This window comes from Penicillium alfredii (genome assembly GCF_028826965.1).
Source record: "Penicillium alfredii strain IBT 34128 chromosome Unknown utg000004l_segment0_segment0, whole genome shotgun sequence".
Taxonomy (NCBI): Eukaryota; Fungi; Ascomycota; class Eurotiomycetes; order Eurotiales; family Aspergillaceae; genus Penicillium; species Penicillium alfredii.
This window is the reverse complement of record NW_026622701.1, coordinates 3,401,602-3,423,986: the sequence shown is the minus strand read 5'-3', so window position 1 is coordinate 3,423,986 and position 22,385 is coordinate 3,401,602. Positions and strand designations below refer to the sequence as shown.

At 49.0% G+C, this 22,385-nt stretch overlaps 6 protein-coding genes across 6 annotated transcripts; 3 read left to right on the top strand and 3 right to left on the bottom strand.

The window, feature by feature from the left end:
• Positions 1–9,092: 9,092 nt before the first annotated feature.
• Positions 9,093–11,216, top strand: flbA (developmental regulator FlbA; the record flags this gene model as incomplete). Its single annotated transcript, XM_056653520.1, has 4 exons — positions 9,093–9,584; positions 9,647–10,772; positions 10,826–11,013; positions 11,070–11,216. 4 exons carry the CDS (start codon positions 9,093–9,095, stop codon positions 11,214–11,216), a joined length of 1,953 nt encoding a protein of 650 aa, XP_056514587.1.
• A 2,855-nt stretch (positions 11,217–14,071) lies between these two features.
• Positions 14,072–15,409, top strand: NUU61_002937 (uncharacterized protein; the record flags this gene model as incomplete). The annotated part of the gene is made up of 4 exons (XM_056653519.1): positions 14,072–14,414; positions 14,486–14,638; positions 14,745–15,014; positions 15,108–15,409. 4 exons carry the CDS (start codon positions 14,072–14,074, stop codon positions 15,407–15,409), a joined length of 1,068 nt encoding a protein of 355 aa, XP_056514586.1.
• A 478-nt stretch (positions 15,410–15,887) lies between these two features.
• On the bottom strand, positions 15,888–18,355 carry NUU61_002936 (general substrate transporter; the record flags this gene model as incomplete). The annotated part of the gene is made up of 3 exons (XM_056653518.1): positions 15,888–16,619; positions 16,679–17,462; positions 17,640–18,355. The coding sequence occupies 3 exons, from the start codon at positions 18,353–18,355 to the stop codon at positions 15,888–15,890; spliced, it is 2,232 nt and encodes a 743-aa protein (XP_056514585.1).
• Positions 18,356–18,479: 124 nt separating this feature from the next.
• NUU61_002935 (uncharacterized protein) lies at positions 18,480–19,234 on the bottom strand (the record flags this gene model as incomplete). The annotated part of the gene is made up of 3 exons (XM_056653517.1): positions 18,480–18,854; positions 18,911–19,002; positions 19,072–19,234. The coding sequence occupies 3 exons, from the start codon at positions 19,232–19,234 to the stop codon at positions 18,480–18,482; spliced, it is 630 nt and encodes a 209-aa protein (XP_056514584.1).
• A 295-nt stretch (positions 19,235–19,529) lies between these two features.
• Positions 19,530–20,579, bottom strand: NUU61_002934 (zinc-binding alcohol dehydrogenase family protein; the record flags this gene model as incomplete). The annotated part of the gene is made up of 1 exon (XM_056653516.1): positions 19,530–20,579. The coding sequence occupies one exon, from the start codon at positions 20,577–20,579 to the stop codon at positions 19,530–19,532; it is 1,050 nt and encodes a 349-aa protein (XP_056514583.1).
• A 909-nt stretch (positions 20,580–21,488) lies between these two features.
• NUU61_002933 (EthD domain-containing protein) lies at positions 21,489–21,881 on the top strand (the record flags this gene model as incomplete). The annotated part of the gene is made up of 1 exon (XM_056653515.1): positions 21,489–21,881. The coding sequence occupies one exon, from the start codon at positions 21,489–21,491 to the stop codon at positions 21,879–21,881; it is 393 nt and encodes a 130-aa protein (XP_056514582.1).
• Between the last annotated feature and the right edge of the window lie 504 nt (positions 21,882–22,385).

Genomic DNA, 22,385 nt, shown 5'->3' with positions numbered 1-22,385 from the left:
AGATCCTGAGAGGGGGCCGGTTGAGTGGCAACTGCAGGCGTGAAGTGTGACTGACTTGTTAAGGGATGATCAGCAAACTATATAGGAGGTCCACTATGTACAGAGACAGACATCTACTTCAGGAGTGTGATTGGGTCTGTAGAAATATAAAAGAGAAGAGAACTTACCGTTGTTACTTGGAGGATGGAAGTTAAATTGTAAGTTAAATTTTTGTTTATACTTGGGCATATGGCTGGATGGATTCATGCATATTATACTTACAATGTCTATAGTATATACCTAGTAGGTATTTAGGTATATAGCTGTGTACCTATATTGGATATCCATGTATACCTATGATAGGCCTAGTAATACCTAGGAAGGAAGAATACTGAAGTACTGTATATACATACAAGCATACCTACTGTAGGTAGAGTAGACAACCTCAGTCTATAAGCAAGGAGGTAAACCCACCTATATATGTACTCCCAACGCAGTTGTTCAGGGTCTCTCCCCCTTCGAGCCAAGAAGTCTATCTAGCGTTTGAATATTTGAAGACTCTCAAGAGTTGCCACGGGAGGAACCAGCAAAATGAAAGTGTGATTGGGTGGCCAACACGCGGCAGACGTGTGCTCGCCATGTGTCGGAAGTGACATGTCGATTCTCCCGGCTTTGCCCACAAACGGCAAATACCGCGCAGGGATGGGTGTGTATGCAGGCAGACCAGGGTTCCATGCGAGGATGCAAGCATGCCTCTCATGTGGCTTCTGTGCTGCATGGGGCTGCGAGGGCGATTGGTTTATTATTTATTCCTTTTTTTTTTTTCTGTTTCAAGATGCCTCCCTACATTCAATGTATTCAGTATGTGTATATATCCCTCGGATATATATCAAGTCCTCACATCATGCTTATACTATTCATCTCTTTCTTCTTAATTTATTATTATACTAGAGTGTGGTAGAATCTCCAGCTTGTATATCCTAATCCATGTTGAAACTCCACCCCATAATACCAGGATCTATAGGCCCAGGCTTCGGCCGTTGGGAATCCATCCAGTCCATACTGCAGGGCGCAGATCGGCATTCTGGTCTCCCCGGTAAGACAATCATGAGCTACCTGCTGCAGCCCGCAAATCCCCCTCTCCCCCTCTCCCTCTCCCTCTCCATGAGAAACATAACCGCCAGGATCCGAGTACGGCCCACACATCACTTTCCTTCCCCTTGAGAAAGAGTCCAGCGAGGGCCCGAGTAACTGCATCCAGCCGCGGAGAAATCAAGACCGTGCTTTGTGCGACAATCAAGAAACCGGCCTTGTGTGACTTTGCCCAGAGCCCTGAAAAGAGGAGAGAGAGACGGGAAGACAAGAGAAGACAGAGAAGACAACAAGGCTGGGGTAGTACACATGCCCGGGTTGATCCTTTGATCCTTGCTGTACTGTTGTATGTTGTTTTTCCCCGTCTGTTTGAATGTTTGAATGCATACTGTATGCTGAATAAACCAAACAATAAATGACTGTGATATTCTCGGGGAGGAGAAGAAACCACAAATTGGGGAGACGATCAGCATGCCGAACTGTAGCCCCCAAACCCCGCTTTCCCGTGTCCCCCGATGCAGCTCGCAAGTTTGGATGGTGTGTTATGGTGATCGTCTACGCTAAGATCAACGGTGTCGGGGGGAAGAGATCAGGGTATTTACAAGAGAGAAGTAGAAGTGAAGAAGTGGCTAATTAGAAAAGTATACAGTATATAGTACAGATATAGTTAAATATATCGAGGTAGATAGAATAGACAGAAAAACACAGAAAAGAGTGCGAGTAATCAATCTGAAGAGCAAAGTGCTATGACGATTCTCATCGACCCATCGGCCTTCCGCCTTCTCCGCTACTGTGCAGTAGTCAAAAGACACGGAGCAGGGAGCCACCGGGTAACTTCCGTACGTCAGAACCTTTTTAAGTCTATGATCAGAAGAAAGCGAGGGGCCACTGAAGAAACAGAAGGTGCATGCCGAGCCGTTTCAGATGAATTATGGTGCCTCTTCTCGTGCCGAGATCGTTGGGGCTCGTCTAGATTACCGGATTCATCTGGTTGAAGATGCTAATGTCTGCAAACATGGATGATCATACATATATATATATTTCTTCTTATTCTCGGTAAATCATGGCCTCATGCATAAATGTGACCCCGATGTATGTAAAGTATACTAGATGCCTTGGTAGAGACAATCGAGGACGGGAACATAAAGCGGAGTTTTCTCGGTCTAGTGGGGTGTTTGCCGAGTACAGTATGGGATATGTATGCTAACAGTGTCGAAGTGGTGATGGAGATTCAGGGTCTATGGGGTTTTGACAGGATCGTTCATCACATCAAGGTTACAATGCAGATCCGATCCTGCCCGACTCGTCGACCGAATCCTTCTCAGCCGAGACGCGCCCGACCGAGTGTTAAGTCTAGGGAACGTGTATGTTCATAATGATAATAATGTAACAGGCATCACTATAAGTCTTCAGAGGATATGATAATTGCTGCTTTGCCTGAGCCAATTCTCGCCAAAAAAAAAAAAAAAAAAAAAAAAAAAAAGACTTTTACAGTATATACCTGCTAAGTACCGTAAAAAGAATCCTGTAGGAATGAATTCTCCTACATATTCGCTACCCGAGCAAGTAAAACAACGTCAAGCAAATCCTCCAGAACCACATGGGCGCAAGAGATGTTCTCCACAGTCGACGGGTTTAATGCATATCATCGGCAAGCTGTTAGAAGGATTCGTTCTTAGTCTTTTGGCGGGCAACTGCTAGCTGCAGGACACACGGGCTTGAGCATCATACACCCACACTTATAGACCTATGGATCTATGCCTAAGGGGGCCCGATGTAACGATTGTTGCCCGTTAGGACGACTCGCAGAGAGGCCACGTGGAATTGATGTCTTCCGCCCCCTTTTCTTTCTTTCTTTTCCCTGATGTGTTTATATACGGGGCGCACTAGATTCAGGTACAAGGAACCACCACTTGTAGATGACAGGTCGGATCGGAGAGGTCTCCTCCGGGAGGCGAGGAGCATTGTCACAGGATCAGATGTTATGATTATTATAATTATTGTATTGTTATTAGTATATATAATGATTCTAAACGATTATCATTATAATACTATTATGGTTCAATAGACCGCAATTATTAGCCCACTCATCTATCGGCTATAGTGTCCATCAGCTATAGGTCGCTGCCAAGTATTAACCAAGAAAAAGAAGAAGAAATTCAAATATTAAGGCTGTCAATCCAGAGTACCCGGAATCCTTCCGATCCGATGTGGAGCAGAGAAGAATAGAGGATGCAAAGGATGAAAAGTACCAGAGAGAGAGAGAGAGAGAGAGATGGACCCGGAACACAGGATTCTTAGCGTCTTCTAGAAATTTTCTAGAATGGTTCTAGGGCGGAAATCTTTGCCACGCGTATTAGAAGCACGGCTCTCCCACACAGCAGATCTCGGTCGGGGCTGACCTAGACGGGGGGCCGCAATGCCATGGCCCGAAAAAACCATGGGTGAGAAATCTGTGACATACTAAAGAGGAGAAGGAGGGAAAAAAAAAAAGTGGATATTGTTGATGCTCGATTTGGTGGTCTGCTCCGAGTTGAACCAGAGTCTATGACACGTATTTATGATCTCCGGGGAGGTCGCGGTCAATGTCTGCTTTAAGCAGGTGAAAAGATTGTTACAGTTTTTTTATTTCGGATTTTCCGAGGAATAACCTTCGAGTTAGAGAAAGTTAGTACTGTAGGTAGGGCAAAAGTATGTTGTAGTATTCGTCTACCCTATATACTGTATCCCTTACCCTAACCCTAACATGCCAGTTTTGATAAATGGCAATAACTCAAGGTCCATAGAATGGGCAAATACATACATTCTTGTGTCCCCACTATGTCTGCCTATTATGTGTTACGCATGGTGCCATGCTTACCTACCTAGTAGGTAGACTTAAATACAGTACAGTAGGATAATCGGGGGGGGGGGGTAGGGGGGGGAAGGGGGCAGACTTGAGATTCCTTCGAGTGACTTGGTCACCAACAGAAAAAAGAAAAAAGAAAAGTTAAAAATCCAACATCAACATAATCCTCCCCTGCTTCGGTGAGACCGTTCGACAGCCTTGCGGATATACGCACCTAATGGAGTGATGTCTATCAAATTCGAGCATGGGGGTCGGACAATGATTCATGCGCGAATCCTATAACCACTGGAAGATGATTTACCATGATTTGATTTGATTTTATTTTTTTAACTTAAAACGGACAAGATTGGCCCCTCCCCCCTCCCCTCCCCTCCCAGAAGGATCCAACATCCGATGCGGCTTATGACCGACAACTATGTAAGGATTTTTCAATAGATTTTTAAGGCCCCCTCCCTCGTGTGAGGATGGGGATCCCTGCCAAGGGGGGCGGATCAATTTATGATGGGATTGGTAGTTATCACGCAAGTTCACATCATACACCGAAAGCTCTGGATAGAAATAGATTTTGTCTAATCTTACAGGATTTTCGAGGAGCTTGGGGCCATGTGTATATCTGGATTCCACGTGGCAGTGTGTCCCCACACGCGATTCTCCGCACCGGATATATCGGTTTGCTACGGATATCTATACATAAACACAGAATTTTATAATATAATGATAGCTCTCATAAAGTATCTCATAAATGGTATACATATAAGTATAGGAATAGAGGCGATTCATTTCCTGCAGATAGGGCCCTTCCACGAGACGAGACACCGCCACTCGGATCAGATTGAAATATCCATCACCAGGCTATTAGAGTTTGGCATGCTAGGCCAAATTGCAATAGGGGCAAGAATGTTTTTCTCGGATGTTGAATCCTGGAATTCCGGGATCTGCATCCATTGCGTTTGGAAGTATGTATGTTTTGCAACCTCCAGTACAGGCGACACCGGGAGGCAAGGGAGAGACAGGGAATATGTCTGACTAGGATAGTCCTTGTACGACACTCTCATCGGAGTACCCAAACCAGTATTTACCCATACTTCCTGATTGATCCTACATTGTATATTTGTATGTACAGTATATTCCAGACTCTTTTTACATACTCTGTGGAGTTGGAGTGTAAGGAGAGAATGTATGAGAATAGTGATCGTCGGTCCAGCTTGACAGTCCTTTTTTTTCCAAATACTTTGGCCAGCCTCACATATTTGAGGCTGTCAAGGACTTGGGAGTTCCTGGTTACATTTCTAAAAGGGAGAGAAACAAACCAAACCTATAGATATTCAAAGTAGGTCTGACTCGCCAGGTTAGGGAAGCAAATCCTGAGCAGCAAAAGGATCGAGATGATTCTGCCCCTGTCTCGGATAGCATCGATTGGCCTGCAGAAATTCTGTCGCGTGGCAGTCAGGGATGGTGTACGATACATATTACCATACATACCTCTAGTCGATTGCGTGAATCACCGTTGAACATCTGACCGCAAGTTTAGCTTGCACCTCCCGATTTTGAAAAGAGTATAATGATTAAGTAGAACCATCGATGGACTTATTATCGTCATGATTATCGTGATCATCATGATGATTTTACTATGGGTTGAGCTATACAGATATAGAGTTACATGTTCTTCCTCCACCAACAGTAACCATGGCAAGCAAGCCCCAATTTTCAAGTCAAGGCCCACTTTTATCGACGGGAATAGCTAGACTGGGCGGGATCAAGCGACATGCAATCCCGTAAAAAACCATCGGCTCTACCCTACCTTTTGCCTCTATTATTTTATAGGCAGGCAGTTTGTCGGTGGGACTAAAGTTTCCCACTATTCAACGCCAATCATCTCTAGTTCGGCTGGTCACAATCCCCATCCATGGATTGTTGCTCGCACTTCTTAACTTGCTTTTATTTTGACTGTTGGAACAGAGAGAGAGACAGCCGCATAGATGGAAATTTGGGGGCGTCGGACTCCCTCCGAGCTTACTTTTTTTTTTTTTTTCCCTTGTGTTCCCATAGTGAGCAGGGCTGAGCCAAGATCGTGTTTGTATTCTCTCTCTCTTGTTGGCCCCCTGTTTGGCCCCCAAGAATCAATATTTTCTCTTGGTTGCCTAGTTTTTCTTGTATGATTATTACAATAGCTTGAATAGCAAACACTCCATACAAAGTAACCTTTTTATTTCATTTTTTTTATTTTGTTAATCCGTGGATGCCGTGAAACCCGAGACTCTGGACGAGGTATATGTCGGTAGATAGGCAATCTATATTCCCTGTGTAGTTCTCTCTACCTTAATCCACGTGGCCGCAAGGGTCACGGAACCCATAGATTGGAGCGTAGAGTTTATTCTATTGTGGAGAGGTTGATTCCAAAAAATGCCTTGTTTAGTACGACTATACTGTAGTTTATTCCAATCTTGGAACCTACTTTTCTACTGTAAGCTAAGTTCCAAGCATTCGACGGTCAGACGTTATCCCCGAAGACCGAATGCCGCGCAAGTCGCCCTACTCGCCCACACCCGATCTCGCACTGACACTTTTTTTTTTTTGTTGGTTCGCGTGACCGTGATGGCGTGTGGTTGGCGAGTCTAAATTCCTCGAGCACTGCCCCCGGGAGAGGAGCCTAGCTGACGTGTTCGGACAGCTCATCTTTTTCCTTCTCTGTCTTGTCTATTGTATCTTTCTCCATTGATCCAACAGTGGTTCATACATGAAAAATCCTGGGGCGAGGGGTGGTTGATTAGGAAACCGGTGAGGCTGATGTCGTTGAACCGTTAATTGGGTCCGGCTTACTGGGTTACTTGGGTTACTGGGTGTATACGCCTGTAGTTGACTATAGGCATCAGGATCGGCATTTTGCCCCCTCTTCCCTTGTATGCTTGTGTGTGTATACGAACTATGTAAACGTGTCTGACTCCAAATATGATTATTTTTGTGGTCTCTATTACTATGATTTTCATATATCTCAAAAGACGTTACTGGTGAGACCAGACAAAACAACGTGGCGTCAAGGTTGACAGCTTGGGCCCAGGAACCGGGAACACAGTCCCAGAACCAGTCAAATCCCGTCAATTTCCCCAGTTGATCGATGGAAACTACAGATAGAAAGCAAAAAGCCAGATTGTGCTAGCGAGAGTATATCGTAAAAAGTATCGTATACAAGTACGCTCAGACACTCCACGTGTGCCCACGTGGAACCACATGGATGAGGGGAAAAAAAGAAGCCGCGTGGAAAGAGCGTGGACAATTAGGCGGGAAAGCGAAACCCTCAAACCGGTTGGCTCTTGAGCTCAGCCACGCAGGCCAGAAAAGAAAAAGAAAAATCTATGGAAATATCTCCGGCCCCTAGTCCCTTAGTACGTGTACCATATGATTTAATGATTTTCATGTGTCTAACCCGGTGTCAAGATGTCTCACCCTGGGATTCTGGTTGGGTCTTGGATTCATCTCTATGCGACAGACAAGCCCCGTATTCGGCAACGCCCAGGGGAAGGCTTGAAACATTGGGCTTCCCGAGACTCTTGCTGTGTATAACTGCTGTATCTTGTTCTACTCCGTGGTCCACTTCGGAGCTTCGGTTTTTGAAAGGGCCGTGAAACATGTGATACGAGTATCGATCGGTGATCAGTGTATACTGTAGCATCAAAATCAAGTAACAGAATAAATAAAATAAAATCTGAGACTGGGAAATCATTCGGGGGTCTCCCAAATGCGGAGACCCAAAATATGGCATTGTATTGTCGGACATAATAAACATAAAAAGAAAAAAAAAAAAAAAAATATTGTACAGTATCGCCACTGTGATAAGGTCAGTTTGGGTTGGGGGGAATCAGGGATTGCCACGTGGGCTCAAGCTTCGATTATCGGTTACGCTCATCGGCACTCGCTTTTGCCTTTTTAGTCCAGGGCCCACATAATTCATTATTTAATTATTTAATTATTCTATTAAATAGCAAAGAGAGGGGGAGAAGTCCGGAGTAAAGTGGAGACTGGTTTGGTATCTCACTGCCTACACCCTGGACAAACGGAACCCGCTCTCTAGATCTTCCAGTGAAATAGATAGTAAGTATTTCTTTCTTTCTTTTTTTCCCTTTTCTTTTTCTTCTGATTTTGAATGATTTACTGTTGACTCCAAGCTCAACATGGGTAAGCCTGCAATAGGGGGAAGTTGCTCCTTCCGGTAAGGGGATTTCCCGGGCTCAAACTGAATCAAGTCGATGACGATCTTGAATGGAATAGCGTAGGTTACATGACCGTGTTCAGAATGTGGTAATACCAATACCCCGATCACCAGGCGGATCTGTTCGGCGATGGGAATTGGTTCCTTGGGTCGACCACGCTTGGGTCAAGGACCTCGTTAGAAATAATAAAATAAAACCATTGGAAATGGTGAAATCATTGACTGGGAATTCTTATCAGCAGTCCCTCTAATATAGGAAATTTGGACTTACCAAGAAAAAGAAAGAAGAATTATCAACTACTATGTCTGCTATAGAGACAATATAGAACCCACCCTGAATCAATAATCTAGTGGAACTCGCAAGGTAGACAAAAAAAAAATAATAATGAAAATACCAAATACACGCAGCTAGCCGGTAATTACAGCCGGGAACCCACCGATCTTCACCATGAGGCAATCCCTTGGCCCACGTTGTTTGGATGCACCATACTCCTTCCGGGGCTCACGCGTGGGCTGTGGGTCAAATGGATGACAGGCCGAATGGCTGTGATTCTTCACAGGGGGAATATCACAATACCTTTTCTTTTTTTCTTTTTCTTTTTTTTTTTTTAATATTTTTAATATTTGTATTTTTTCCTTAGTCCCTTTCCCTTTTTTTTTCTTTTCTTCTCTTTTTATTTTCTATTGAAGAAATAAAGATTGGAGAGTGCCCTACAGAGAGAAAGCGTGATAGTGTATAATCTCCATTCCCGCCCCTCTCCCCTCTCTCTCTCTCTTTCTTTTTCTCATTTTCTTTTTGTTGTCCTACCTCTCTTGATCTGATCTGGTTTAGTATTTTCGCTCTGATTTTTCTTTTGATTTCTCTTATCCCTCTCATCCCCCCCCCATGTACAGGTTTGGTATTGTTTGACCTTACCCACTTTTTTCCCAAACTGCGGTTCACCCCCAAATCGCCAACCCATTTCAATGCCAAAATCTACCGGGAGCCACAGCCGAGAAGATTCTCTCCCTCTTTCAGTTCCTGACCCTTCATATTCCCTTTCATCTTCTCCCTTCACTGGGTCTGTTGTCGGCTCCATCTCTCGCAATCGTCGTTCTTTTACTGCCTTGGCTCAAAGAACCTCCAACGCCCTCGCCAATCTCTCCATTAGTGGAGCCCCATCGCTTCGCTCGTCGCCCTCCTCCACCAGCCTCAGGAATTCTTCCAAGCCCTCGCGGAGTGCGACCCCCTTGACCCCACCATTGTCCGACAACAATAGCACTGAGCAATTGTCGCGTGCCTGCTCCCCGGCATTGGCCGATCCGCCCTCCAATTCCTTTCGCAAGCGTCGCCTCACCCTCCAGCGCGTGGCTACACCTCCCCAAGATTTCACTCAACTGCCCGGTGCCTCTCCTAAAATGCATCAGACATCGTCGAGGTTGTTGCGCATGACCGAGGATGAGCGTCCTTTTACCAAGGTAGGTTGTGTCACTGCTCCCCACCTTCGCAAAGAACGAAGCCATTGACTGGAAGCGCATAGGATTTTATGGACTTGTTCGCGACGTTGATGGTCAGCTTGAAATTGGATTCGCACCGCGTCCGCTTTACGAGATATGATCACACGTTCACTTCGGAGGAGGCCATTAACAATCTGGGATCGCTCAAGTTCTCGCAGTCCAATCGCATGCCCGACCCCAAGGACCCGTCTCGCATCGTCACAACCACCACAACCACCACCTTCTCCATGGCCAAGGAAATGGCGCGCTCGGTCTGCCAGCGATTCGTCGACGCCCGCTTCATTGAATCAGTCGATGGCAAAGCAATCGCCATTTTCCCGCTCAAGGGCGCTCTCTTTCAGCTCACCCCGAAAGGTATCAACATCCTACAGCGGTTCTGCCAGCGGAACGGTATCACCGCCCGTCACGTGATGGAAGTGCTGGATTCGCCACGCAACACCATGCAACTGGTGAATTTGGAACGCGATACCGACACCGACAAGTTGTCGCATGATCGCGCGACGATCGAAGTCATCTTCCGCCGGTTTGCCGGGCAGGATGGTCCCAACATCAAGAGCAGCATCTCGACCTCGGACTCGGATTCATTAAGTGATTATTCGAATGGCCTGGTTGGAGTGAAAATGGCCCGGGAACGGAAATTGCAGGATGGCAAGATTTACAACAACACCTTTACCGGAAAGGGTGCCGTCGACTGGCTGATGGACTGCTCAACGACAATCGAGCGCCGGGAGACCTCCTTGATCGCAGAATTGTTTTTGAAGTACGGCATGATTACGATGATCCAGGATGACAAGTCGTTTCCAGATATGGGGAGTGCGCTTTTCCAGCCCTCCAAGCATGCCATCTACAGCATCACCGAGCGAGGGCAGCGGGTGTGCGGTTGGATTGCCCGCGACAAGAATCGGGATACGCCTACCTACGACAGTCGTGGTATCCCGCGGGATTCCAACAACGCCCGATTGACCCACATCCTTCAGGATCCGGCCCTCCGTCTCCTCTTCCGAGAATTCCTTCGTTACTCGCTCTGCGAAGAAAACCTGTCATTTTACCTCGATGTTTCCGAGTTCACGGCCAATTACCACAAAGCAGAGAAGTTGGGGACGTTCAACAAGGTTGACTCTATCCGAGAAACCTTGGCTGCCGCCTACGGTGGGTCGCCGTGATCCTTTTATCTGTCTCAGTATGTTACTTACATTTCTTAGGGTTATACAACGCCTTTTTGGCCCCTGGATCCCCTTGCGAGCTGAACATCGATCATGCTCTGCGCAACAGCCTGGCGGGCCGGATGACCAAAGCTGTGGGTGATGACGAGTCCATGTTCAAGAGTCTTCAGGAGGTGGTGAATCTCTTTGAGATGGCCCAAACCTCTGTATTTAAGCTGATGTCCAGCGTAAGTTCTCTTGAGGCTTTGAAAGACCCCCCAAACAGTACTGACGTCTTTTCCAGGACTCTGTCCCCAAGTTCCTCCGTGATCCCAAGTACTCAGTTGTTCTACAAGAACATGACGTGGATGTTGGTGTATCGCGCTCATACTCGCCGACTCCAAGCACGGTAGTTCCAGAACGCACCATGAGTCGATCTAACCGCGCTTGACAATCATCGATGGATCTACCTCGCAAGTCGACCCGCAAATACCGTTCGCTCCGTAATACGAACGTCCCTCAGACATCCATCAGTGCCTAAAACAGATCACTCGAACAACACTCGGGTGCCTATGTGACTACAGCGTGGTGATCTCTCGCCCCTCGAAGCTGTGAACAGCCCTTGCGCCTGTTTCACCATCCTCATGATCGCCTCCGACCCCCCCCCCTCCCCGAATTCTTTTTTGATGTGGCACACAGTTCCCCGAGACTGGCTTGGCTACCACCACCTTGCTTAATCTCACTCGTCACAGGATTCCTCTCCAGACGAAAGACGTTATGATCGACGGCTCATGTTATAGAGAAGGCCGGTTGGGGACATTTGTAATATTTGGGGCATTTTTCTTTTCCCGTCCCCTTTCTCTCTCTCACTCTCCTCGCTTCTCCTCAATTGACATCATCTATACACCCCATCCCATTGATTCCTTCTTGAAAGGAGCTGGGACAGGAGCACTCAAAAAGGGAAGAAAGTAAGAAAAGAAAAGACCACAGGAAATGACAAATTCACGGCCTACATGGGCTATGCATTGGAGTTTCCTGCCTTTTTTTTTTCTTTATCTTCTCGAGCATCCGGCTGGCGTTCTCTGTGTTTCATTTTATTTGATCTGTTCTATTTTTTCTGTTTCTTCCTTACACTTTCTATTCTCCTATACACTTTTCATCCGTGCATCTCATTGTCAGAAGCATTTCCCTTATTTCCCTTATTTCTTTCTTTCCTCTTTTTGTTATTGTTCTTCACCCTGCATCTTCTCTTTGTTCTGGGCACAGCGAGTGAGTTCTGGTCTGCTTGTGTATGTCATATTATTCTTCCAGTTCCTATAGGGAACTGCAATTAGGCATGACGATATCTTTTTCCCCCCATCGATTATAGGTATATCTGAAGCAGTGGGATTTGTAGCTTTGCAATTTACAGCCTGGGAGTAGATGGGTTTGTATACCTTGAGAATGCTTCAATGCCCTCTCGAAGGGGGGAAGCCATGGTCGATGTCTGGGGGTGGATGGGCTACTAATTGATGCAGACTCTCAGACTTTTGTAGATAAAAGAAATCCTCAGACCTTGGATATGATGGTCATGGCTCTCTCTCTCTTTGTGTGGCTATTTGTCGCCAGAGAGCAAACGACAGATTGATGACCACTTCATAGATCCACATCTTTCCTCGTCAATCAGGGTCCTGAACGGGGCTGTACAGCTCATCGGTGTCTTCTCCATAACTACTTTCTCCCTCTTGATTATTCTCTCCGCAAGCCAAAAAAAGGGCTGGAAACTGGAACGGTAGCATGGAATCACCGTCGGCATGAGCATAATTCGAAACTGAATCCCACGTATCAATCACTACTTCACGAGAGACTTCAGAGCCCTCTCCTCCAGAGTGTCGAGATACGCGGGGGCACCAGATGAATCCAAGCTCGGCACCGGCAAGAGACGAGAGTGGCGCAAGTGAGAATCCCGGTCTTCTTCTCCTCTTTAAGGAACGCAGGTCCCACAGTCAGGTCATATAATACATTCATACACAGTCCCGGTTCGGGGCTCGCGTTGATAGGGAGAGTCCATCGATGCATGGTGATCAGACCCGGCACGGACTCGGAGCGCTCCACCCAGCCATAGGACTGAACGGGGGGGGAGGGGATGCTGGACGAACATGTGACATGTGGCGTCAGGTTGCGCCGGGCTGGAGAACGATAGCCTTCTTATTATCCTTCTCCCAGTCAGTTAGCAAACACTGAATGACGCTCGGCCCAAACGCTCGTGTTGGGATGAGGCCTTTTGAGGATGAACCAGAGAGGGAAACAGTCAGCCAGAAGGGGGTTGATTTGCCGGTTGTTGGTGTGCGGCTGAGCTGTGGCAGGCTGGAAGAATTAAGGCCTGCTGGAGCGCTGATGACTCTCGGATACATTGCGCCCAATAGCGGTAGGTTCACTGGGCCAAGAAGAGGGTCTGCAGTCGTTGATTTCGAGCAGGATGGCTTGGAGGATGGAGGATCTCGGGTGGGATTCTTTTGTGAGTCGTTTCTCCCTCTCCCCTCCCTCCCTCTCTCTCTCTCTCTCTCTCTCTGTTTGATGGGGACAAGTGGATGAAGAAGGTGGACAGGCGATGAAGCCGCAATCAACGCTTTTTCTCAAGATGCCTGAACATCACTCGATCCTCACACGATCGGCTCTCCAAGTGATGCCTGCTGATTGAGAGGACAAGGATTCTGAATCAAGAGGCCTCCCATCACCACGGACTGCAGTCAAAAATAGTAGTCCAAGGATCATTAAGTGTGGTGCAGATCTGAAGGTGGGTCTGCCCGAGTCCTGCGTGGGTTTGAATCCTGCGAGATGGTGAGATGTCTATACATCGAGATTTCTATTGTTTTATACAGCAGAACAAGAGAACAAATAGACAGTACTTTGCTGCTGATCATCTCAATCATCTTCAGTACTTCCAGGAACACAATGTAGGCAGAGATCTTCTCACCTCAGTACAAGCCCTCAGGCGTCCTGTCAGGCGGTCTCAGTCGACTCGGCGCTGTTGTTCGCTGACCACACCCCCTGTCAAACAGTGGATTTGTGCACCTGGGATGGGAAATTACCAGCACTGTTGAGGACTCTCAGTGGACAGAGGACGACTCTATCGACATCGAGGCGCCTCATTGATCTAAATCCGGGCCATGGCAATATGGGGGCCAACGAGCTGCGGAATACAGCGTGAACAGTGCAAAGAATTTTATATTTAATTGCCAGGGGGGAGTAACCTCTTGATCCCGGAGAAAAGAAAAAGAAAAGAAAAGAAAAAGGCCAGGAGACAATAATCCATACCCAACAACTATGCATCTTGACTCCCAAAGACTTGCCTTCATCCTGGTCTGGCTGACAGCTTTGCTGCAGCTAGTAACCTGTCTCCAAGACGTGGATATCGAGTCCCGATTCCGCGTGGAAAAGGGCGAGAAAGGGCAAAAGGACTACTATGGAGGGACCTGCAAGGACGTGGACTTGGATCTGAATGCCATGTACAAGGAGACCATTGACATGGCCCAGGTGGCTAAGGATGCCATGGACAACTACTCGCAGGACGAAAAGGCCCGGAAGATGCTCAAGAACTACTTCGGCATCATCGAAGACGGGGACCACCATATCAAAAACGGCCAGGACCGGTTTGACTTTGTCAAGAGTAAGCTTCTCCTCTCCCATTAATACTACTGGGACAAAGATGCTGATCAAAGAAAATTTTACCACCTACAGAGATATTCGAAACTATCCTCAGCGACGCCAAACAGAAACACGACGATAAAACCCCGTCCCTGTTCTGCGATAGTGACTGGCGCTTCGCCACGACATGGCTCTACGACGAGAAGACCGGAGAGAAGACGGACAAAACCCTAGAGGAAACAGGGAGTAAGTTGCCATCCTACCCCTACCACCCTCTATTGTTGTTATAAGAAATTATAATAAGTGTTGGGGAGCAACTCTGCTAGACATCATCGTTAACTCCTACCAACAGAACCAGAATCCACCATGTTCTGGGCTCCCTTCTTCAAGGCATACACGGGGACCAAAGAGGGCTGCAAGGACCAGAAACTGGCCTTCGCATTCCAGGGCGATGCCTCGTCGATTACCATCTGCCCCTACAGCCGGAACATGCCCAAGAAGAAGGAGTCGCTGTCGGCATGGCACTCGGGCGATGTCAAGGTCAAAGATAACGCCCCGTTGGTGGCGGCGCTGTCGATACCGGGGACATTTTTGCATGAGTTGACACATTTGTTGACGCATGGTGAGTGCATACATTCTCATTTACTTCTAATTGGTCATTTCTCTACTTGTCTACTTGTATAGAACAAAAGACTAACAAGTAAAAACTGCATAGGCGACGACCACATCGTCGACGAAAAAGTCACCTGGTGGGAAGACTACGACTGGGACGAAGCGCCCATCGACGAGACCTCGGACGACGACATGAGCGACAGCGACAATGACAACGACAAAGACGACAACAAGGATTGCGGGAAATCTCAATACGTCGCCTACACGCCCCGGCTCTGTGGGCTGCTGGCCAGGAAGTACCCGTACATGGCGATCAAAAACGCCGATAGTTACCGGTGGTTTGCGACGGCTATGTATATTCGCCAGTGTGACTGGTCGACTATGAGATGCAAGCAGACTTCGTGAGATGGGCAGAGAATGTCTGTCCTATCTATACCGACAAGATGTTGGGGGAGGAGCTTGGTGTAGATTAGCCCTGTTTTTAGTCTGGAACTGACTGGTGTGTTAACATTGAAGAGTGGAATACTGCCAGAAAGATTTAAGACTGCTGGTATGAGTCTCGAGAATCAGTCTCATTTTAGAGATGACTTGAATCTTGCCATCTAGGTGATTTTCTGTCTTCACCTGCCGTCCTATACTATGCAATGCAGCCACCATAAAAGATTTGAAGGAATCAGAGAATCTTGATAATACACCCGTGGACAGGCAGCCCTAGAATACACACAACGCCGAACCGCGCTCCTCGTGTCGTATGCCATCAAATTGGATTTTAGAAGAAACACAAGGCAGACACCTCGAGAGGAAAATGGAAAGAGACAGTAGGAGGGTATAACAAAGAGAAACCAGATGTAGAAGAAAAAAAAAAGAACCCAATTTCATCGTCTTATTTCGAGCCCCAGCCGCGAAGTCTCATGCCCTCCTCAATCACCGTCCAAATACCTTCAACCACCTCACGATCCCTCCAGCGACCCAAGCCATTCGTCCCATTCCTTTCGTCCCAGCGCTCTACGGCAAAGCTCTGAACACCACGGCCCCAGCTCGTCACTTGTGGAGGAGGCAGTTCGCCCCGCCAGCCTACATAGATACCCGTTGCATGCTTGAAGAGCTCAGGAGGCGAGGACCACTTGTAAGACTTGAATTGCCAGGTTTGGCCGGTGGTGAACACGGCGACGATGCGCTGCCAGTACTCAGGCTTGAAGTTGGTGGTGCCGTCGACAAGGATGAACCTTGTGGGCTTGATTGACCGGTTTCCGGAGCCGATTGCATTCTCCGTTGGGTTGGACGGGTCCGCCTTGATGCGGAGCGGGCGGGACAAAGTGACAAGATTGGCCTCGGTGGACATGCTCAACGTGGGGTGGTCAGGCGGCACGAACACGCCATCCTCAAGAAAGGACTTGACGTTCGACATGCGGATAAGAGAGGATGCGGATGGAGAGAGCAGGATGATCGGTTCGAGGCGGGAGCTGGATTTTCGGGAAGAGGGCATCGGCAACCCTGCAGACGGCGCGGGCACCGCGCCTTGGGTCTTGCTGCCCGGTCTGGCGCTTGGCTGACCAGGGCGCGTGCGATTGCGGTCGAGGAATAATTCAGCGCTTTTACGGACATGCGAGAAATCCTGTGGTTGCATATTTAGCCAGCCGTTGAGTCAACAAGTTGTCTTATGGCCGGACTCACCGTTGGCTTGATCCCCCGAAGTACTGTATTCCGGTCTCCCGTCTTGCGTTCCCCATTGTAAATCTCCTGCAGCCTGGGGTCAATCGGCTTCTGAGCGCGACCGGCCTGAGCCCCTGCCTGCGCCGCGCCAGGCGCACCACTGGGCACTGAGGAAATACCCCCCGTCGCACCGGAGGCAATGCCTGCCGAGGCATCTGCTTGGGCGGCACCGGCGGCGGCGGCCGCCGCCTCAGCAGCGGCAGCAGCACCCTCGAGAGGCTTAATGTATTCACTCTCGTCGGAAGCTCCCTCGAGCCAAGTAATGAGATCGAGACGCTCGACAAAAACGAGATTCTGGACCTGCTCCTCTCGGCCAGCCTCCTGCGGCCCCTTCTTCTTGAGCGCTTCATTCAGCTCCTGCGCCGAGGCGATGTATTCTGGGATGGCGACATCTTTTTTCTGCCATGCGAAGAAGATGCTGCGCAGGTCGACGGCCGACTCGGTGGATGCGGACACGAATCGCGTCGGTGTCGTCAGGGGAATCACCTGGGGTGTGGGCTGAGGGAAGTACAAGTGTGTGGCCTGGGCCAGGTCGTCGGTGGCGGGCTGGTCTGTGAGCTCGGACGAGGTCGTAGGCGTCGGGAGGTTGCCGGACGCAATGGCGCGCCGGAGCGAAAGGAGAGGATCTTGGATGGTAGGGTCAACCGCAGCCATTATTATGAGGATGGGCAGCGGCCCGGGAGAGAGATGAGATGCAAGAAATTGGGAGTCAATCGGAGCGGTGGCTTCGGCGTTCAAGTCGAAGCTCTGCGGACCTGTGACCACGTGATCTGGCTTCCATCAACTTCATTCTGTTCAGTAGGCGTCTACAACAATCTTGAGTTTGGAAATTTGGATGGTATTGGCTAATTCTTCAAAATATTTTAATCCAGTCCCTTCTTATCACTTTGAAATATCTGGCCGAACCTCTCAATTGACACACCGGAGGGCAGAGCTGATATAGCGCCACATCCAACTCCACGCCCCGAAAAAGGCCGTGATGCCAGTGAAGAGAATCAGGGTTCCATACTCTGTACCGTACCCTGTCCCACTGTTGTGGCCGTGGGAGACACTAAGAGATCCCTGACGCAGCAACACCGTACTCAATGGCCCACTGATCACATTTCCAATCCCTCGTCCACCGGCCAGGAGACCAAAGACTAGCCCAGTCTCCAAGGACGAGGAAGAGTCACTCTTGATCTGTGTGATGATTCCAGACCAAGTGGAGCTAAATCCACCCGCAAAGAAGCCATAGGAAATAGAAAAAAGCGTGAGCAAAGCGACAGCTGCTCGGGATGAACCCGGATCTGATGACGAGGCCAGACCCCAGAAAAGAAGTACCGACAACGCAGACCCTACAGAGGACAGAAGCATGATGTTCGTAACAGCGAAGCGGTCGCAGAGTGCCCCAAGAGCGATTCCGCCGAACACGGCGGTCGCATTAAAGAGTGAAACTAACATCGTGCCTGTTGTCTGAGACAGTCCGACTGTCGTCGTCGAGTACGAGGGCAGATATGTGCTCGGCAAGAAATACCCAAAGCTCTGGATGATGTTGCCGGCTTGCAGCATCCAGAAAGTCACCAACTTGAGGAAGCTGAGGTCCAGACGACGGGCTGATGCAGACGGCGACACGGGGATCCGAGGCTTCATGAACGGCATGGCCATGAGAGTAGATACCAGCTAAGTTCCATCAGCAATTGCATTAAAATTCAGAGAAGAGGCACAGGATCTGGACAGGTGAAAAGGGCTGTTCTTGACAAGAAGCAACTATCCCACGAGTCTGCTAGCACCGTACCGTGGTGACAGTCCATGCTCTCAGCGTAGTACTCGAGCCAAATCGATTCAAACAAATACTGGCAACAAAGGGCAGAGCCACTCCAGTGACACTCTTTGCAGCCCACATGATGCCGAGTGCGAGCCCCTTTCTTCGCACGAACCACTGATCGAGATACATAGTGGACGGGCTGAACAGGAGCCCATTACCGATGGCACACATGACTCCTTGGGTTGCAATCAAATGCCACACGTCCATGGAGAACGAGGACAGCAGAGAGCCCACCACGGTGATGACCAGACCAACGGGGGCACACCAGGACTGCAGACGCGGATATCGTGTCAAGAGTGTGAAGGTGACGGGCGAAAGAAGATACAGGATGCCCTAAGTCAACGCTTTAGATGACCCTCTTCCAGCCAATTGTGGATTTCGTTCCATACGGTGCAGGTGGTTCCCACAGTCGCCAGATCGCCTTTGCTACCCCGCAGCACATCGTGAGTTGAGTAGTACTCCTGGAAGACACCAAAGACCACTGAAAACCCTACACACAATCAGCATCAGTGATGTTCTTCGTGCTTACGACGGTCTAGGGCTCACATACCCCACACGGGCAGCTGGATCAGACAGCACGACGCCAGCATCAGCCAGGCAACTTTGCCTCGATCTGTCGGGGGCAGCGCCGGCTGTTCGATTTCAGGTGCATTTCCATGTGGAGATAACTGGATCTGGTCCCGAATAGAAGGGCTACGCTCGGAGGTCGCCATGTTGGTGAGTTCTGGTGGTGGTTGCAGGATTCAAGTTGCTCGCGTGCTCTCACTCCTCATTTCTCCCATAATTAGTCACCCGATCGTGGGGTACGAAATAGACCAACCATTGTATGTGTTTGATAGATCGAAGGCTTGTCTCAATTTGGGACTTGGTGGGATGATTCATTATCGTGGTGTGACCTTGTTTTCTCTTTCTCACTACAGGTATGACATGAAGTCCGTCAACAATCGCCTGTACTAAGCATCTCTGCTTTTTCTGAAGAGATGGAGTAATCAAATTGATATAGGAAAATTACTCTGGCGTCTCTTTGATGCGGTACACCAATTTTCTCCCACTGACTCGCCCGTCTCTCATGCGTTGCAAGCCGTCAAAAATGCCCAGCAAGCCATTCTCCCCGATCTCTACTGGATGGGCCAACAGACTGCGCTCTTCTAAAAGAGACTCCGTCATGGCTAGAAATTCCTCTGCAAAGGCTCGGTCTTCCATGCAGGCTGGAAACCACGTATCCCCGTACCAAAAAGCATCACCAAAGATCTTGAAAGCACCTACGGAGCTCGAACGGACGTTCTCGCGAGCCACGGTGCGAAAAAGCACGGCACAGTACTGACCGCCATCGGTCGAGAGTGCCTGTTCACAGAATGTGGCGCTCGACTCAATGGAAATGCAATCAAAAGCCATCTCGAGACGGTTATGCGTCTGCCGCCGGATTTCTGCAGCAGCGCCGGGGTCCCGGTAGTCGAACACAGCGTCCGCGCCCAATCGTGAGACCAGGGGGAAGTTATGCGGCGAGCAGGTCGTGTAGACGACATACCCTGACCGTTTCGCATACTGGATGGCCAACGTTCCCGTCGCCGTGGATCCGCCATAGATCAAGATCGGAATGGAGTTTGACAGTGGATTGGTGGGCCATGCAAGCTGAAGGTGCTGATACAAGCCCAATCCAACGGTCACCACCCCCACGCCGAGGGTGGCGGCCTCGTCGAACGAGAGATGCTCGCAGATACGGATCTGCACGTCGCCTTTTACCACGATCTGCTCGGCGAAGGCGCCTGTCTCTGGCCGGACCACGTTGGCGCCATGCGCCATTCCGCAGATTCGGTCTCCTTTGCGGAGGCATTTCCTTACGCCAGGCCCAACTTTCGTGACGATGCCTGCATAGTCGCAGCCGAGCAAGACCCCGGTCGTGGCCATGGTGTCGGCATTCTTCCAGTCGGTGGGGTTGAGCGCCACGGCGACGGTTTGAACGAGGACGTCGTCGTCGCGGGGTATTGGCACGGGACGATCAGTTACCAGGACTGCTTGGAATGGGGCGGCGACGACAATGGACTTTTGCTCGGTCATCTCTCCGGTTCTTGGGCGAACAAGGGCTTTATGATGAACTAGAAAGATTAAGGTATGTGTTCAGACGGGTAAAAATGGGTTTTCGCTCAAGAGCAGGTTGCTTTGTATAAAATGGTTCCATGGAGTTCGGAATCCACTGCCCACTCAGAACTCTTTGGCCTCGAGGCAACATCCTTTTCTGGAATTGCCTGTGCGGAATCGCCCCCAAAGCGCCATGGAGTCAATCTAGACGAGCCATACGCTACTCTGCCAAAACTCCACTATTCTCGAGAGGCTGAGCCTGCCAAGTCAATAGCCCGGCTCACGGCATATCTCAGATAAAAGAACCCATATATGCTAGAGCTTTTGTTGACTTCAGCATGAAATCGTTGTCGAGATCTTGGGAATTAAAACGGAGGAACAACAGGGCTCAAATACAACCCATAGGCCGCATGGACCTTTTCAGGTGGACCCGCCACAGTGGACTGGAAAAAAGAACTAGGATATAAGCCCGGTAGCCTATTATGTTGTTAGTATAGAAGGGAATGAGAGTCACCTGGTGAGAGAAAGAAGAGACAGAGAGATGATAGGTGTGAAGGATGAAGCTATTGAGACATGCCGTGGGTCCCTGCTAGCCCGAGGCACCTCAGCACCCTATTAACAATCCAGTCCAGTTGAGTTCAAGATTATCAATCATATAGAATCCCTAGGCATGCGAGTTACACATCTCAAGCGGGACTTCGGGTACAATTGGGGCCGAGAAAGGATTGCGACACTCACCACTGAAACAGAAGACGGAGAGTCGGGGGTTGACCGGACCGAGTCGAACGCGAAGCTCAACGACCAAGAAATATAAAGATCAAAGTGATACACCAAAAAGACACACAACCAGAAACAATTCATTCCAATCCAATTCCAATTCCAGTCAAAATGTCCATCCGCATCCTCCTCTTCGCCACCCGCAAACCCACCCTCACCCCCGCCGAGTTCAAAGCCCACTACGAAAACAACCACGTCCCTCTGATTCAGCGTCTCGCCGGCGCGGACTTTCCTGCGACACACATTCGCCGGTATCTCGCGCGAAGCACCGAGCCCAACAGCGACGGCGAGTACCCAGCGACTGTCTTGTTCGGCAGCCAAGAGGAATTTGGGTACGACGCGGTCACCGAAGTGGTCTTTAGTGACCAGGAGGCGAAGCAGAGGTTCTTTGCAAAGCTGACTGCGCCGGAGGCGAAGAAGTTGCTTGAGGAGGATGAGGAGTTGTTTTTGGTGAGGGAGAAGCTGAGCGTGGTTGTGATAGGGGACTGTCTTGAGACGAAGTGATGTCCTTCTGCCCCGCCCTACCTCTATGTTGTTCCCTCTAGGAATAGCTTTTGTTGGGACATATAGAAGGTTGGGGTTCTGAGTGGTTTCTGTGCTCCATGTATAGCTGGACTGTTTCTGTTGAGAAGATTGCGTTCATATCAGAGCGGCCCTTTCCTTAATTCCAAGCTTCGCAAACCTCTTGAGTGGAGTCTCTGGATACTATGAAAAAACCTAGTTCCACCCACAGCAGCCCTACAGATGGACCTGTTTGAAGTTGATAATCTAGTTCTAGGCTAAGCATGAAACAAAGCTTCCCTAAGCTCCACCTTCTACTTCTTGATGGTTTCAAACATAAGGCCACTAGAGCTAAGCGAAACCGAGGCCGATGCGGACCAAACACCGAGATTCCATGGTGGCTATCCATTCAGAAACGGTGCTTTTTTCCACCAAAGATATCAAACAGACTCGATGTGGGACATTTCGGAGCATTGCCCTTTCGGGAGGAGACAGGTCAGCCCTAAA